The 19,377-nt window shown below is 39.6% G+C and overlaps 1 protein-coding gene across 8 annotated transcripts in view; it reads left to right on the forward strand.

Moving 5' to 3' along the window:
- Positions 1-13,704, forward strand: part of il1rapl2 (interleukin 1 receptor accessory protein-like 2) — a 608,994-nt gene extending 595,290 nt beyond the window's left edge. For 4 of the 8 annotated variants that reach the window (XM_034217408.1, XM_034217410.1, XM_034217409.1 and 1 more), the window contains 7 exons: positions 1,086-1,264; positions 1,432-1,509; positions 1,599-1,715; positions 11,014-11,136; positions 11,410-11,649; positions 11,792-11,822; positions 12,071-13,704. In XM_034217408.1, the coding sequence (XP_034073299.1) occupies positions 1,086-1,264; positions 1,432-1,509; positions 1,599-1,715; positions 11,014-11,136; positions 11,410-11,649; positions 11,792-11,822; positions 12,071-12,159 (857 nt within the window). In that variant the 3' untranslated portion in view covers positions 12,160-13,704. The remainder of the gene's footprint in view (positions 1-1,085; positions 1,265-1,431; positions 1,510-1,598; positions 1,716-11,013; positions 11,137-11,409; positions 11,650-11,791; positions 11,823-12,070) is intronic. The other 4 variants (XM_034217412.1, XM_034217413.1, XM_034217411.1 and 1 more) reach the window with 3 other exon arrangements.
- Positions 13,705-19,377: the final 5,673 nt, after the last annotated feature.

Raw genomic sequence — 19,377 nt, forward strand, 5'->3', positions numbered from 1 at the left:
TCCTTAAAAACTCTTAAAAGGGCAGTACTATGCATAGGTTTAAAGCCAGACTGAAATGTTTCATGGATGCTATGCGTGGTTAAAAACGACTGCAGCTGGGCGTAGACTACTCGCTCCAGGGCTTTAGATAAAAAGGGTAGCTGGGAGATGGGCCTGAAATTTGCGAGAATGGAGGGATCGAGATTTTTCTTTTTAAGTAGTGGCTTAACCACGGCATGTTTGAAGGCAGCTGGGACACATCCTGAGCTAAGAGAAGTGTTTACTTTACAAGCAATAAAACACTTGCTCCAACTGATTCAAAAACATCTCTAAGGAGGCGAGAGGGAATGCTGTCTAAGGTGCAGTTTGTCGGCCGCAAATGCTTGACTACTTCCGAGAGAGAAGAGAGGGATACAGGCTCAAAATAATCGAGGACAGCAGGGCACAGAAAGGGAGCAGGATCTGGGGTAGCACTAGTATAGGCTAGCCTAAGAGCAGATTTTTTTTCGATAAAAAATGTAATAAATGTATCGCATTGATAGCCACCTTAACTTACTCCCTCGACTGTGATAATACTTCCAGGAGCTGTACAGTCCACTGCTCCCAGCTGTTGGTTGTAAATAGTTACAGCACGTAATTCTCTCTAAAACCACAAATTGTTGATTACAACACATTTACATTTGCATTCACATTACACATGTTAAACAAATTACAAATAAAGCACTACTAAGTCAGCTTAAGAGGTGCTGGTAGTTGTATTTTATCAGTTTGAGCTAAACCACATTAGCTTTTTGCCCCTTTAGCTTTTATGCTATGTTAGGCTAACCTTATTCTGACTCCAGCTTAAGGTTTATATCAATCTTCTAATGTCAAGCAAGTTAGCATATATTTTTACATTTTCTAAACACCATTCCGTCAAATGATGATTATGAGAAAAAATGCTTACTTTGTCAATCCTGTTTTGTATTTAAATCAGAAAATATTTACTTTTGTTTTGGAACTGTTTCTTGTCTTTAACATTTATTGCAAACAAGTTCATTAGAAAACAGATGATGTATTGATCTTCACTTTATACTTAAAACTTCCCTTTCTTTCTCTCTATTTAGTTTTCCCTTTGTCTCCATGTGTCTCTCTCCCAGCCTACATCGAGGACTTGGCTCGCAGTGTGGAGCAGAGCAGACGTCTGATCATCGTTTTGACTCCAGAGTTTGTTGCCAAAAGAGGGTGGAGCATCTTTCAGATAGAGACACGCCTCCACTCCATGCTGGTTACCGGGGAGATCAAGGTATGACATGGGAAGGGAAGAGGAAGTACAAAAATAAGAGACATGCAGAACCATAACATCGGAACTATTACATTGTTTAGAGAAGTTGTGAAGTACTTTGCACAACACTTTGAAGAGCAGCTTAGTTCTCCCTTCTTAAGTACCTCCACCTCTGTGATTCTTTCCAGGTGATCATGATTGAGTGTGCAGACCTGAAGAATGTCATCAACTACCAAGAGGTGGAAGCACTTAAACACACGATCAAGGTATGCAGGGAGGGCTAAATAGAGGGAGAGTGTGATTTGTCTTCAGACAGCAGGAGGAATAATAATAATAATCTCTTCCCTTTCCTCAGGTTTTATCCATCATCAAGTGGAGGGGTCCTAAGAGCAATGAGCTGTCATCTAAGTTTTGGAAACAGGTGGTCTATGATATGCCTGCTAAACGCAGAGAGACGCTGTCCAGACGCCAGGTACACTGCTATTTACCAGAAATTAAAATTAAATATGTGTTCACAATCCTGCACAAACCGGCACTGTTTGGATGAGCAGAACTACAAACCTTTACATTTTCCAACAAAAAGTAATTCAATGGAAACAACATTACTTTTTAAGAAAAGAACATAATGGTTTGGAAAAAATGTTTTGAAGATGCATATCTTAAACAATATCCACTGAAACCTTTCCCATCCTACTCATGGACGATGCATTAGCAGAACAACACTGTGTCCATGGCATGTCCAGGAGCCTAAGGAACTAGCTGTGTTAATGTAGTCTGCACATTTACTGATGATCCCCTGGGGGGCACACACTCACACTCACGTTTACCATGTGCTAACACTTCAGGTGGTGTATGACCTGATTAGCTAAGATATGTTCTCCTGCAGAATATTCTGCTCATATTAACAATTTGTATGATTTTTTAAGTCTAGATGCAATTGCCAGAAGTAAAAAGCTAACGTTTATGTGAACACTACTAAGCTACAGGTGGCTAATATTCGGAGTGATGACGTTTAGCAGTTTCATATACGCAATTGCAAGCAACGGTTGTCTTCATGACACATAGAAGATTCAGACGTTCACTAGTGGGGTATTTACTGACATATTTTATGTCCCATACCTAAACGTGAACATCTTTTAAGGTGTAACCACAGAACTTATTTCTATCTTTACAATAACGTGATCACACATCTGTTGACTTTGAGACAAGGTAACCTGAATTGGTAAAATGTAGGGCTGTGCAATTAATCGTATTTTAATCGCGATTACGATTATGGCTTGCGACGATTAGGAAAACAGCATAATTGACAAAATACGATTATTTTGCTGGGTGCGCTTTCGCCCCTCCCTAAAAGCCCACTCGGCCACGTGGGAGTGACATGTGTTGTGAGTGTTCAGCGCTAGCGAAGATGTCAGAACAAGAGCAGCAACTAGTTAAAAAGAAGGGTCGCGGGGAGATTCCCAGTCGATCCCGAGATGTGTCTAAAAATAGAACAACAATATTCTGTTTTATCGTTAATGTCCTGTAACATAATGTTCCCGTGCCAGAATAATGCACTTGAACGCATCAAAGCTTTGTGATTGGCCGGCCTCACCCCATGTGTCCGGGCGTGGCTGGTGAGCAGTGCACTAGTTCGCTGACGTTGTCCGTGTCAACAGCATGGATGGTCAACAGGAGTGACAGTCCGCACACACACAAGACCGCAATTATGGCAGAAGCAAAAAAGCCCAAAATATATAATTTTCACTCCAAGTGGGAGGATCATTATTTTTGTATCTATTCCAATTCAAAGTCCATCTGTCTCATCTGCAATGCGAGCGTGGCTTTATCGAAGAAGGGTAATTTAGGAGCGGCATTTCAAAACAGTGCACAAACGCTACGAGACGGAATTCCCTCCTAATTCTGCCCTACGCTCCAAAAGGGGAGGGGCCTGAGAGGACAACTAAATGCACAGCAGTCCATTTTCACCAGGCTCAACAACAAGAGCAAGGCTGCTACCATAGCATCTTATCGGGTCAGTCACGTTCTTGCGAAACACATGAAGTCTTTCGAAGACGGCGAAGTTGTAAAAGAAGCTTTCCTGGAGGCTGCGACGCGCTTTTGTGGGACAGTAAAAATAACAGCAGCATTTCAACAGGTTTTTGATATAATAAAAACTCAATTTAGATACCGTTATTAATCTGCTGTAAGTTTTAGTTTGTTTGAATTTATTCATGATAATTATTGTACAAAATGGTATAAGAATGCTAACATTAAGATCTGTTCTGTTTAAATTGATTATAGTCTATCAGTTCAGAAACTAGTGTTGCTTGCATCCTATTTTAAAGGCATTTATTTGTATACTCTAATAAAATGCAACAAAAAATGGGTTTGATTCTATTAATGTTGTCTTTTTTATTGCACTGTTGCTGCAGCAGATTACTGTGTAGCTTCAGATCTGAGTTGTCTTATTAGTAAGCCTAATTTATACTTTTGTAGCAACACTATTTTTATATAATGGCAAAGAAAGGGTTCTTCAGAGTCTTTTCTTTTTTTCCTGTGTCATATGTGGCAGCACTGCCACAAGTTCCTCTTCAGAGAGGGTATTCAGTACAGGTGGCAATATTGTCACCTGCCTGCACTCATCTCTGAAACCAGACCATGTAAACAGCCTGGTGTTTCTTGCAAACAATCTTTAAGAGATGACATGAGCAGCATTTGCCATGGTGGCCTAAAAAAATTTATTTGGTCTTTAATTGTAGTTCAACATTTATTTCCTGTTACTTCTGGACCATGACGGTTGGCCAGCCTTCAACGTTAAACTGAGTGGAATATGTTGAATATGTTTTACCAAAATGTTGGCTATATGTTAAGGAGTTTTCAGTAGGTTGTGACAGTGCACTGTAACATATTTGATTTCATTTATTTTGGTCTAATTTATTTTTATTTATCATATTAATATATGTTTAGTATGGTTTTGGAAGTGCGCTCCAACACATTTATTGATCTTGTTTATTGGTAAAATATTATTTGTTTTAAAGTTCAATAAATGGTCAATGAATAATCGTCAAAATAATCGTGATATCAATTATTGACCAAATAATCGTGATTATGATTTTTGCCATAATCGCACAGCCCTAGTAAAATGCTAACTCATTGCCAGGTTTTAGAACTTGTGCCTGCACCTATATATTCATTCTCCTATAACGTGTAGCAAGGAGACGAGAAGAAAAGGTCAAGTAGTTTTTCAATTTATGGGCAAAGAAACACATTTTATAATTTGTTGGCGAATTCAAGCCATCCATCTTGCTCAGCAACAAACACTGAATGGAGATCAGCTGTGTTCTGACCATCACCATCACCACCACCAGAACCTTGGAGGTTGACATTTATGGACTGCCTGAGTCAATGTGAGTAGTAGTACACAACCCCCTTTCGTCACATTAGTATGCATGGAAAGTGACAGGTGGACACGCCCCCAATTATGCAAATGAGCTAAGTCCCGCCTCCCATTGTTTGAGATCCTTTGATGTGAGGGGGGTACAATTATGTTAATGAGCTAAGTCCCGCCTCCCTTTGTTCGAGATCCTTTGATGTGTGTTATAACAGGTAGGTGTGAAAAGCCCCCTGGGTAGCGCCTTTGTTGTCTAATTCTTTGATGTGTTGATTAAGTCTCTTTGAAGTTGTGTTGTCTGGCCCCTGTCCCCTCACACCCCTTTGTAGTCTAGTCCTTTGATGTGAGGTGTTATAGCAGGTAGGTGTGATATAAGCCTCTGATGTTAATCTAGGTGTCTCTTTGAAGTTATGATGTCTGGCCCCTGCCCCTCAGAGCCCTTTGTTGTCTAATCTAATTAGCCTTTGGTGTTTTCCCTTTGATGTGAGGTGTTATAACAGGCAGGTGTGACTTCACACTGGTGTGTTATAAGCCTTTGATGTTAATCTAGGTGTCTCTTTGAAGTTATGCGTGAGACTGTCTACCCGCCCCCTCCCAGCCCAGGCCTCTCCCCCCTTTTCTCCACCCCTTCCTGTGGCTATGACGCCAGCAGATAGTGGGGGGTGGAATTAGATGAAGATAGAAATATGCTCAAACTAAATAAAAAGACAGTCATTTCCACTTACCACGTCACCTTTTTAAAAAAGAAAAATGGCAAGAGACGCCTCGAATGGGGTTTAATCAGCCTGTGACAACTTACCGCCATCCGTCCGGAGCGCCAGTCAAGAAACGAATGCAGCAGTAGCAGTGCGGGATTCAGACGCATACAGCCAAAGATCTGTGCACAAACTTATCTCGTGCCCTCTTTTGGTCATGTGCGCGTTCATGTGTGTTGGAGGAGGGGCTCTGTGAGGAAGTGGCAGATTTTCCCCCCCGGTTGTGTACTTTCAAATTCTAGCTCATTCGAGATGGTTTCTCCAAAATGATCTACCCCCTACCTTTAAGAACAATTAACACACACACACACACACACACACACACACACACACACACACACACACACGTTGGAGTTGGCCTTTGATCTGAGGGTTTGAGATAAGCCTGGGATGTTAATCTATATGTTGATTAAGACACTCTGTGAGGTGAGAAGCGAGGGGATGGAGTTAGTTTAATAAAAAAAAAGGAAACCTTACACTTTTAGTTGTCCTCTCTAAATTAGATGTAAGGTTTTTTTAAATTATTAGTGTTAATTAAGGGTTATTGTTATTTTGTTTTATAAGGGGATAGGAGTTCAACTTTTAAAAATTGCACAGGATCATTCTAAGAAGAGTGAGAGGGCTAATGAGCCAGCACCATACCTCCTCTATGCATTTTCTTGACCTGTATCTGATCTTGAAAAACTCTGGTAAGTACTTTTTATTTTATTTTATAATATCATGTAATTATTAAATGTTGTTTTTTTGGTAGGGGTTAAACTATATTATGTGGATAGTATATTATTAGATACTTAAAAATGTTGTGTTTTTTCTGTCAGACCCTGTGTGCTGAAATCTACTCAAACAGAGTACTTCATGGTAGTGGTCAGCTTTTAAACACAAACTTGTATCTTTCAGTAACTTTCTCAGAGAATGTAAGCATAAATCTGTCAAATGTTTCAAAACAGCCTTGTTTCACTGAAATAGCCTCAAAATCACAAACTGCCATTAAGAGTCAGATTCTTAACGAAATCTACTAATACAAAGTACTTCATTATCTACTTTTCAGCTTTTAAATACAAACTTGTATCTTTCAGTAACTTTCTCAGAGAATTTAAGCATAAATCTGTCAAATGTTTAAAACAGCCTTGTTTCACTGAAATAGCCTCAAAATCACAAACTGCCATTAAGAGTCAGATGCTTGACGAAATATACTAAAACAAAGTACTTCATGGTAGTGGTCAGCTTTTAAACACAAAAGTGTATCTTTCAGTAACTTTCTGAGAGAATTAAACATACATCTGTCAAATGTTCAAAACAGCCTTGTTTCACTGAAATAGCCTCAAAATCACAAACTGCCATTAAGAGTCAGATGCTTGACGAAGTTATGCTTACCAGACCAAAAATCAAAAAAGATGCATGTGAAAGGGATTACACAAACGCATCTTTTTTGATTTTGGTCTGGTAAGCATAACTTTTAGGGATCCCCCAGATAAACCCCCATGGGCAGTGGAGTCTCCCCCTGTCTTGTCACCTAGATTATTATTTCAGTGAAACAAGTCTGTTTTTGAACATTTGACAGATTTATGCTTAAATTCTCTGAGAAAGTTACTGAAAAGATACACTTTTGTGTATAAAAGCTGAAAAGTAGATAATGAAGTACTTTGTGTCAGTAGATTTCGTTAAGATTCTGACTCTTAATGGCAGTTTGTGATTTTGAGGCTATTTCAGTGAAACAAGGCTGTTTTGAACATTTGACAGATTTATGTTTAATTCTCTGAGAAAGTTACTGAAAGATACACTTTTGTATTTAAAAGCTGAAAAGTAGATAATGAAGTACTTTGTATTAGTAGATTTTGTTAAGAATCTGACTCTTAATGGCAGTTTGTGATTTTGAGGCTATTTCAGTGAAACAAGGCTGTTTTGAAACATTTGACAGATTTATGCTTAAATTCTCTGAGAAAGTTACTGAAAGATACACTTTTTGTGTATAAAAGCTGAAAAGTAGATAATGAAGTACTTTGTATTAGTAGATTTCGTTAAGAATCTGACTCTTAATGGCAGTTTGTGATTTTGAGGCTATTTCAGTTAAACAAGGCTGTTTTGAACATTTGACAGATTTATGCTTAAATTCTCTGAGAAAGTTACTGAAAGATACAAGTTTGTGTTTAAAAGCTGACCACTACCATGAAGTACTCTGTTTGAGTAGATTTCAGCACACAGGGTCTGACAGAAAAAAACATAATGTTTTAAACATTTGACAGATTTATGCTTAAATTCTCTGAGAAAGTTACTGAAAGATACAATTTTGTGTATAAAAGCTGAAAAGTAGATAATGAAGTACTTTGTTTTAGTAGATTTCGTTAAGAATCTGACTTTTAATGGCAGTTTGTGATTTTGAGGCTATTTCAGTAAAACAAGGCTGTTTTGAAACATTTGACAGATTTATGCTTAAATTCTCTGAGAAAGTTACTGAAAGATACAAGTTTGTGTTTAAAAAGCTGACCACTACCATGAGGTACTCTGTTTGAGTAGATGTCAGCACACAGGGTCTGACAGAAAAAACATAAAATGTTTAAGTATCTAATAATATACTATCCACATAATATACTAGTTTAACCCCTACCAAAAAAAACAACATTTAATAATTACATGATATTATAAAATAAAAATAAAAAGTACTTACCAGAGTTTTTCAAGATCAGATACAGGTCAAGAAAATGCATAGAGGAGGTATGGTGCTGGCTCATTAGCCCTCTCACTCTTCTTAGAATGATCCTGTGCAATTTTAGATTTAGAGGACAACTAAAAGTGTAAGGTTTCTTTTTTTTTTTTAAACTAACTCCATCCCCTCGCTTCTCACCTCACAGTGTCTTAATCAACATATAGATTAACATCCCAGGCTTCTCTCAAACCCTCAGATCAAAGGCCAACTCCAGTGTGTGTGTGTGTGTGTGTGTGTGTGTGTGTGTGTGTGTGTGTGTGTGTGTGTGTGTGTGTGTGTGTGTGTGTGTGTGTGTGTGTGTGTGTGTGTGTGTGTGTGTGTGTGTGTGTGTGTGTGTGTGTGTGTGTGTGTGTGTGTGTGTGTGTGTGTGTGTGTGTGTGTGTGTGTGTGTGTGTGTGTGTGTGTGTGTGTGTGTGTGTGTGTGTGTGTGTGTGTTTAATTGTTCTTAAAGGTAGGGGGTAGATCATTTTGGAGAAACCATCTCGAGTGAGCTAGAATTTGAAAGTACACAACCGGGGGGGGAAATCTGCCACTTCCTCACAGAGCCCCTCCTCCAACACACATGAACGTGCACATGACCAAAAGAGGGCACGAGATAAGTTTGTGCACAGATCTTTGGCTGTATGCGTTTGAATCCCGCACTGCTGCTGCTGCATTCGTTTCTTGACTGGCGCTCTGGACGGATGGCGGTAAGTTGTCACAGGCTGATTAAACCCCATTCGAGGCGTCTCTTGCCATTTTTCTTTTTTAAAAAGGTGACTTGGTAAGTGGAAATGACTGTCTTTTTATTTAGTTTGAGCATATTTCTATCTTCATCTAATTCCACCCCCCACTATATGCTGGCGTCATAGCCACAGGAAGGGGTGGAGAAAAGGGGGGAGAGGCCTGGGCTGGGAGGGGGCGGGTAGACAGTCTCACGCATAACTTCAAAGAGACACCTAGATTAACATCAAAGGCTTATAACACACCAGTGTGAAGTCACACCTGCCTGTTATAACACCTCACATCAAAGGGCAAAGACCAAAGGCTAATTAGATTAGACAACAAAGGGCTCTGAGGGGCAGGGGCCAGACATCATAACTTCAAAGAGACACCTAGATTAACATCAGAGGCTTATATCACACCTACCTGCTATAACACCTCACATCAAAGGACTAGACTACAAAGGGGTGTGAGGGGACAGGGGCCAGACAACACAACTTCAAAGAGACTTAATCAACACATCAAAGAATTAGACAACAAAGGCGCTACCCAGGGGGCTTTTCACACCTACCTGTTATAACACACATCAAAGGATCTCGAACAAAGGGAGGCGGGACTTAGCTCATTAACATAATTGTACCCCCCCCACATCAAAGGATCTCGAACAATGGGAGGCGGGACTTAGCTCATTTGCATAATTGGGGGCGTGTCCACCTGTCACTTTCCATGCATACTAATGTGACGAAAGGGGTATGTGTACTACTACTCACATTGACTCAGGCAGTCCATAAATGTCAACCTCCAAGGTTCTGGTGGTGGTGATGGTCAGAACACAGCTGATCTCCATTCAGTGTTTGTTGCTGAGCAAGATGGATGGCTTGAATTCGCCAACAAATTATAAAATGTGTTTCTTTGCCCATAAATTGAAAAACTACTTGACCTTTTCTTCTCGTCTCCTTGCTACACGTTATAGGAGAATGCATATATAGGTGCAGGCACGAGTTCTAAAACCTGGCAATGAGTTAGCATTTTACCAATTCAGGTTACCTTGTCTCAAAGTCAACAGATGTGTGATCACGTTATTGTAAAGATAGAAATAAGTTCTGTGGTTACACCTTAAAAGATGTTCACGTTTAGGTATGGGACATAAAATATGTCAGTAAATACCCCACTAGTGAACGTCTGAATCTTCTATGTGTCATGAAGACAACCGTTGCTTGCAATTGCGTATATGAAACTGCTAAACGTCATCACTCCGAATATTAGCCACCTGTAGCTTAGTAGTGTTCACATAAACGTTAGCTTTTTACTTCTGGCAATTGCATCTAGACTTAAAAAAATCATACAAATTGTTAATATGAGCAGAATATCCTGCAGGAGAACATATCTTAGCTAATCAGGTCATACACCACCTGAAGTGTTAGCACATGGTAAACGTGAGTGTGAGTGTGTGCCCCCCAGGGGATCATCAGTAAATACTACTAATGTGAACCTCACTACTTCACTTAACATTTGATAGTGACCTTAATGAACTAAATACCCAAATACGATAATGTGAACTTTAGCTAAATAGTTTCAGACCAAAGACCAAAGACAAACAGGGGCTATGATGTCATCCTCACATAATATCCTGTACTAATATGAGGTTTGAAGGCTTTAAAGAAACACTTTTGATGGTGTTCGACTGTGAATATCCCGCAGGGACCTTCAAGCCAACCCAAATTAACTTAATCCATTTAGATAATAAGGCTATGAGGTTCAAATTGTTCCGACTGTAAACAATTCCCAAAGGAAAAAGTGTTAATCTGTCTGTCAAAAGTGTTTGACTTTGATTTCAAATAACCTGTGGTATGCACCAAAGTCTCCAATCCATCTGAAGATTAAAAAAAATGTTTTACTCAAACAAGACTGAATTATATTTTGTTATGAACTATTAGGGTTAACTACCTTGGCAAAGGAGGTTTTATTTTTGGTTTGGTCTGAATGTTTGTCAGGATTACGAATAAACAACAAGCGTAGGAAGTTGTTGCACAGGCAATAGTAAAACTCGATACATTATGGATCAGAATGATGGGGGCGTAGACAAAAAAAGTCTTATCTTTTGACATAAACATGTATTCCAATATGTTTCCTATTACTGTTGTAATTTCCCAAATCAGTTTAAATATCCTTGATTACACAAACAATTGTATAAATCTGCATCGTTAAAGCAATATAACTGTTTCCATGCTAACAGGTGATGGACTCCGGCGAACAGGGTCTCTTTGGTGACCTACAGACCACTGTATCCACCATTGCCATGACAACCACCTCCGCCTCCTTGGCGCCCCAAAAGGACAGTCGCCATGGACATCATCAGGTAAGCTGCTGCATATTTGTTACTTCAAACTCATTTTGCGTGTTTGAGTCGACGTGTTTCCAGAACCAGTGGTCACCCGGATTGTTTCCATCAGCCGGTATTTGACAACCTTTGAACGAAAAAATCTGTTCAAGTTCAAGAAATGAAAATGCCCGCTGAAAAACTAGAGTTTATGTTTTTGTCTTTTTCTTATTTTCACAGCAGTAGTTTTAGAATTATAGAGATATAATTACCTTCACTCAAAAATGAAAGAGCTGTGTTGTCTCACTACAGGTTGCCTTGGGGACGGACATCCCGGACTATAATCACATGACGTTGCCGCTGGGAGGCGGTCACAATGCCACAGCAGCCCAAATGAGGCACTTCTGCCGCAGCTATGAGTTCCAGCTTCCCCCACAGCCCCCCTCCATGTCGCCTCCCCTCCCACCTCCCTCCACCGTGCAGTTCTCCACCCTGGGCCCAGGAGGGCGCCACGTCTATTGCAACATCCCTATGACACTGCTGAATGGACAGGTGGGTGAAAAAGACAGGATCAATAATTGTGTTTGCAATTCCTAGCATCCAACACCTACAAAGTGTATCCTTTCCTTGAATGTCCATGCTTTTGTTTGCATGTCCTATCAAATTAAAAATAAAAACCCTCTTTTCTCCCCAGGGGTTCAAAGCTGTTCACTGGGGAACAAGAGGTCTGTTTGGATAAAAGCAAATGTAGAAAGAAAATAGTATATTCATATTATCCAATCTAAAACATGTATTTATTTTTAACAGACTGGGAAATAGCTGTCATATGCAGTAATACAGTGAGCATGGTGCACTTCTGGCATGCATTAGAGCTTTGTATTAATGCAGCCTGTGTTTTAATTGTATATGTTTGCCAGGAGTAGTTGTTTTAAGGAGATTCCTACTAATCACCGTTGTGCTGTGTTTTTTTCAGGGGCATCAGAGCAGTACGCTTGGGAAGAAACCAGAACTCCACATGAACAGCACCTTTGTACCTCTCACCAGCAGAGAACTAAGCTCTGACATTTGGTAGAGGGACTGCTCAACTGGTACCGGATTACAGACTGTTTTAACACTGGATTTGGTAAAGGTTTAGACCGGTTCCTTATTGGGTGTTTGGACTGTGTACAGCCTTGTTTCTAAGGAGGGACTGCTTAGGGAATGCCTGCAGACTATATTTGAGAAACTTTATCCCACGCCATGAAGAAAGGACTGCCTGAAGACTGCATAAACCTTGGATTCTCAATGGTTGGATTAAATAGCTGCAGACTTCTCACAGACAAGCAGATTCATCTTTTAAAACTGATTGTACACTGGTTCTGGACAACTGGGTACGGACTGATACAATGACTGGTTATACACTTTGGACCTGTGCAGAGATTTTCTAGACAGTTATGGACATGTGGATGTACAAATGGGAAAATGTCCAGGATACTCAAACAATGGTATCGACAAACAGGAGTGCTCCTACCAAGTTGGACTTTGGAGCACAAAAAAAAACATCTCAAATTACCATCTGCTCACGGACCAGCTGTTGATTAATCAACTGCTTAAGTTCTCGTAGATGCCGCTCAATGTAGCGCAATCTCAGAATGCCGATGGATCTCTCAGTGGAGCTTGCAGTAAATCCATCTACTTGTTGACTAGTTGGCATGTCAGTATACAAGGCAACATTCAAGCAATGATTTTGGAATACCAGTCCACCTTAAAACAACAAGTCAACCTCTTGAAAAGCTATTCCTAGCTAGCTAGCTAGCTACCTGGTTTGTTTTCCTGGAATCTAAAATGGTTGACTTAAAATAAATGGATTCCAGCAGGAATATCAAGATAAGAAGCGATCCGTGGAGCAATTGCTGAACTGTATAACTGAGAAAGCACACTTAGCAGGTATATATGGAAAAATAACTAGTTGCCTCTGAAAGGCTAGTTAGTTCTCGAGCTAAAAGCACCAGGAGACTGCTAACACGCCAGCTCACCTTGTAACACAGCAATCAGCAAGTAGTCAACTCATCAAGAGGTGAGCTGGCCAAGAGGTAACCTTTAACCACCAAGCTAAAAGCAAAAAGGACTTGGCTTTTTCTATTTGCATGACCATCCATTTAGATAAAAAAAATAATCAAATAAATATAGATAAGAGTAAACAACACAATCATTTCTCGCAGCCTCTTTTAATAAGGGGAAGGATAAATGTATTTTGTTGATACAGTATTGTTTTCTGTCCGGCCATGAAGTAAAGATAGAAACTGATAAAGGGAAAAAAGGAGGTGTCCCTCCAAAAGCATTTTTTTAGTTTTAGGATTTTATGTATTTAGACGGTTGGTCACTATTTTAACCAGTCTTTGTTTTTAAATGTTTGTTACAATAATCTCTGTACAGCTTCCATAACTTATGCATAGACATATACATGACAGTGATTTGTTCCCTACAATTTATGTTAACTCCCACAGTGTGTGAGACCCAGAGCCTTTTATTGCTTTCATTCTGTTCCTCTTTTCATCCATGGATGGATGGATGGATGGATGGATGGATGGATGGATGGATGGATGGATGGATGGATGGATGGATGGATGGATGTTAGATAGATAGATAGATTGATGGATTGGTGGGTAGATGGATGGACGGATGGAGGGTTGGGTGGGTGGATCGATAGATACATGCTGTTAATGGATGGGTGGTTGGGAGCATGGATGGATAGATAGATAGATAGATAGATACAAAGATCAATGGATAGTTGGTGGTTGGATGGATTGTGGGTTGATAGATCAATGGGTGGATGGATAGATAAAGAGGGTTAATGGGTGGGTGGAAAAATGGAGGGATGAATGGGAGGTTGGAAGGTGGATGGATGGTTCGATAAATAGGGTTGTTGGGTGGATGGAAGGATGGATAAATAGTAGGGGTGTAACGGTATCCGTATTCGTCCCGTACCGTCACGGTTCGGACGTCACGGTTCGAAACATGCAGTCACACGGCGAATACGCCTTTTTTTACGAGTGGGAAAAAAGGCTGTCACTCAGGGCAGTATTACACTATATATAATCCAGGTATTGCGCCTAAAAGCCAGCCGCCCGTAAATAATAAATGAAGAACAAGAACAAAACACAACAAAACGAACACAATACATGAAGAAGAAAAGTTAGTAGCTATGGCGAGTTCACACAACACACAGGAGCTAGAAGACCCACCTGCTTCTTTTAAATCAGGTGTGTGGGAACATTTTGGGTTCCCTGTGGACTACAACAATGATGGGGTGCGTGTTGTGGATCGGACGAGGACGGTGTGTTGGCGTTGTTCGACAGCGGTGCGGTATGCTAGTGGTAACACGTCAAACATGCTCAATCACATCCGAGTCAGTCTCAGTCCCCAGCGAGAGGGTTTTCTCGACGGCAGGTGACATAGTTACCGCCAACAGATCTGCCCTCACTACTGACAACGTAGACAAACTGATCTTTTTGAAGAACAACTTGAAAATAGAGTAAAGCTTGAGTACCTTTATTTAGGCATAATGGCCTCACACACTCATAAGTTAATTACACATGTTAGACATTGCTCCTAAAGGTACAGATTTTATTTTGTTTTATATTTATCATTGTATTTATTTTATATTTTGACATCAGGAGATGTTATACAGTTCTGTATTGCCTTTTATTGATTGTGATTCAAACACTTTCTTATTATTTATTTAAATATTTTCAAGACATTCTTTTTAGTTGTACAGCTTATTTAACCTTTTTGTTTGACATCAGCCAATATAAATAATATGGCCATCTGAGTGTGTGTTACTGTTTGTGTTTTTTTTTTAACTGTGTAATACAGTTAATGATTCCAAATGTTAGAGTTCCTTATTTTCATACCAAAACTTGCACTACTGTTAAAAAAAATGCATTTGGGACTTTTTTTTGCTTTTCCTTGTTGTACCGAACCCGTACCGAACCGTGACCCCCAAACCGAGGTATGAACGGAACCGTGACTTCTGTGAACCGTTACACCCCTAATAAATAGATAGATTGGTTTAGGACAGATGGATGATTGATGGTTGGATTGTGAATATATTGGTGGATGGTGGGAGAATGGATACATAGATTTATGGGTGGATGTGATGTGGATGCGATGTGGATGGATGGATACATTTATGGGTGGATGCGGTGTGGATGAATGGACGCAGTACTAACGACCTGATGTTTTGATCCTGACACTCTGGAAACCAGACCCTAGCAGTCAGCCGAAGGGGCTTCGCTGCACACAGAGCCGGACTCCAAGCTGAACCACATTCTTCTTTGTGAGCTTTAAGAAACCAAGACTACTACCATAATATTTAAGCGAAGTGAATAATGTTTTGAATTTACACAAAGGAACTGTCATTGACTTATTAGAACCAATGAATTCTGGATATTTGAGATTGTTTGATACAATAATTAATTATTTTAGTTGTTATATTCGATGGCAATATATAGTATAGTGGTTGTCTTTTGATTTCTGCTAATTTGTTTAAATATTCTTTGGATATATTGGTTGAAATACTTTAACTGAGAGCAAATAAAAATTATATGAGTTGTTTTATACATCTTGGATGACTGTCGTCTGATGAAACTCTTTATTTCTGTTTATTGTTTTCCATGTTCCCCTTTGCTGATTTAATTTGTTGTATCTTACTTAACCAGACACTCTACAGGCTGTTTCCTCATTCTTTCTTCCAAATGTCTTATTCTTACTGTCTTTGGCTCTTCATGCTATTTTTAGGCAATAGCATAGGTCTCAGATATATAAAAAACAAGTGTTTTGCTCAAAATACCAAACAGATCACCCATTCTAGCCATGCCTCATATCCCTCTATTTCACTTCCTGTTTCAAAAATGCTGATTTTGGGTATAAAGCTTTTTTTTTTTAATTATAAAAAAGAGGGGCGGAGCTTATGCCTGCTCATGCGGGAGATTCTACCGGCAGATACTGCCGTGATGAAACGCCATATCATGGATTATCAAGGATTATTTCTGAAACAGTATGGAGCTCAAAGGCTTTCTCTCTTGCCGGTTATACCACAAGGTGAGTTCCTTTTTATTTCCTGCTTCTTCACACACATGCTCTCTCCAGTACAGGTTAGCTCTGAGTGTAAACACCGACCATATTACATCCAAAACAGTCAGGCATTGTTTCTGATGGCAACGTTTCTGATAATGCTGTGGGTCTGCATTGCCGATATGACGTCATATCAGACGCAAATCTGGATCAGCTCCGTTGTACCCCGCGTTTTTAGAGATTTGGGTACGGAGGAAAAGAGAGAGGGTTTTATTTTCTGACGCTCCATGAGTTCCCTGACACACCGGGGACCATATTTATGTATAAAAGACATCACAAAGTGAATTTTGCATGATAGGTCCCCTTTAAAGAATATTGCCAGACTCCGACCGTCACTCTCGGAGTCTATTGCAAAAACCTTAATACATGCATTTGTCACCTCCCGCTTGGACTACTGCAATGGTGTCCTGTTCGGGGTACCCAACAAAGTTATTAGTGTGAATGCTGTTTACAGCATTCCACTATAGGGCTTAAAATCTTTAATCCCCTTATTATTATTTCAGCCAATACTTTGGCACTCCATAACTTCAGCTTATTTTCAGCTACAGAAACCATTCAAATATTAAACTATTCAGCCTGTTCAGGAATCGATGGGAAACATTCAACTTTTTCAAAATATGTTATACTTTTTGAAATATTCAGCTTTTTAAACTCTTTTTTTAACATTGAAGTCAATGGGAGATGCCTTCAAATCCTGTTTTCCTACACCTTGCGCCAAATGCTACTCCTTCCACATACTTTCAGCTAGACACTTCATTCTAACTTTCAAATGATCACAAGACCTTCAGCTATTCAATTCCTATTCAGATTTTTGATATCTTTTAAACTTTGAGATATTGAATTTAGTTTGGAGCTTGGTAGAGAGGCCTTTTTCAGAATTTAACATTGGAGTGGATGGAGCAGCTCGTTAAGTCTAGAGTACTTTGATCTCAAAACAGAGTGCAGGACAGCTCAAAATTCTCCCCCAAAAATATTTTAAACTTGCCATAATTCCCAAACCCTATACTCCTCAGACATATTTTTTCATGAAAAACGTAGGAAAACCTCTCCTAGCTTGGAAAATAAAAATAAAATAAGAAAAAATATTAAACAAAATGCCACTTGAGGGCATGAAGAGAGAAAAAGTCCAGCTAGCTCCCAATTGATTCCCATGTTAAATTGTTCTGAATCTTTCTTCAGAGCAGAGAGAAGTACACTTTAGACAAACTGCTCCCATCTCCACATTTTACACACAAAACCCAAACAAAAAACATATTTCAGTTCATTGGGGTTCGCTGATGCTCACAGTCTGGTAATTTTTTTATAAGAGCCATAGTTTTTGAACAGGTGGCAAAATTGTCAGATATAATCCCCAATGCATTCTTATGGGACTCAGTGCTGCAGTTGGTTGTCATGGTGTTGCCGGGCAGATTGGAGCCACACACACGTGAGCGACATCATCAGAGCAGACACCATGGAAACCTTTTTAAAGTGTTTTTTTAACATGAAAGTTATTGCAATGCATTTGAGCTGTAACAATTAACACACACACTCTCTCACACACACATACACACACGCATTCTCTCTCTCACACACACAAACACACAGACACACACACATGTGAGGGACATCATCAGAGCAGACACCATGGAAACCTTTGATCTCTGGGTTTACACAAACAGGTGTTTGTAAACATTCATTCACTACTACTTACATTTAATATCTTTATTTAACTCCTTCAGCCTAACACAGGCACACACACAAACACACACACAGACACGCTCTTTCAAACACAGACACAGACAGACAGACAGACAGACAGACAGACAGACACACACACACTCTAACACACACACACTCAAACACACACACACACTCTCTCTCTCTCTCAAACACACACACACAAACACTCTCTCAAACACAGACACACACTCTCTCAAACACAGACACACACACAAACACTCTCAAACACACACACACACTCTCTCACACACACAGACACACACTCTCAAACACAGACACACACACAATCTCTCTCACACACACACACTTTCTCAAACACACACACACTCTCTCACACACAGACACACACTCTCAAACACAGACACACACACAATCTCTCTCACACACACAAACACTCTCTCACACACACACACACTCTCTCAAACACACACACACACTCTCTCACACACACAGACACACACTCTCAAACACAGACACACACACACAATCTCTCACACACACACACACACACACACACAAACACTCTCTCAAACACACACACACTCTCTCACACACACACACACACACTCTCAAACACAGACACACACACACACACTCTCAAACACACACACACTCTCTCTCTCGCCATAGTTTTTGAACGGGTGGCAAAATGGTCAGATATACAACTCAATGCATTCTTATGGGACGCAGTGCTGCAGTTGGTTGTCTTTGATCTCTGGACACACACCCAGGTGTTATGATTGGGTGTTGTGAGTAGGTGCTCAGGAATAGAAACAAACACTGACAGACTGGACTTTAACAGACTGTCTCAGCCTATTCTTTTCTGTCTGATGGAGACTTCATACTGACTTCAACAGGTTCCACATATTTTATACATTATTGGTGACGTATGGTTTTAGTTGAAAAGTTTGCAGTCAAAATATTCTTCTGCTTTCCCAAGCCTTTTTACTTTCTTTTCTCCTCTTAATACAAATTCATTCACTACTACTTACATCTGATATTTAACAGATTTAACAGATTTTTTTTTTTCATAAATCTCTTAAACAGCTTCAATCTTGCTCAAAACTACCAAACATGTAATCATTTTCAGTATGTTAGCCCTTTAAATGCCAGTTCAATTATTAGAATTATTATTTTATTTTTTCTGTTTTTCCATATAATAAATATAGGGGCTTTAGTGGTGATCAGAGTTTTTGATATGTCAAAGATTCGCAACAAATTGATTTTATTGCATTAGTATGGGAAATGGCTAAATTAAAACTTGGTCATAGGAGTAAACTAAATACATAGTTGGAAAGGTCTCAATCTGGAGAGTAACATCATATCAGTCTGAAGATTATAAGCAGGTGCTCTTACCCGTTGACCTTTGAACCTTGACCTCAGTGAATGTTTGAATGCTTGTCATTCTGTTACAGAAGGGACTACACATATGGGACCAATTGT

This window comes from Gymnodraco acuticeps, unplaced genomic scaffold (assembly GCF_902827175.1).
Source record: "Gymnodraco acuticeps unplaced genomic scaffold, fGymAcu1.1, whole genome shotgun sequence".
NCBI classification, from domain to species: domain Eukaryota; kingdom Metazoa; phylum Chordata; class Actinopteri; order Perciformes; family Bathydraconidae; genus Gymnodraco; species Gymnodraco acuticeps.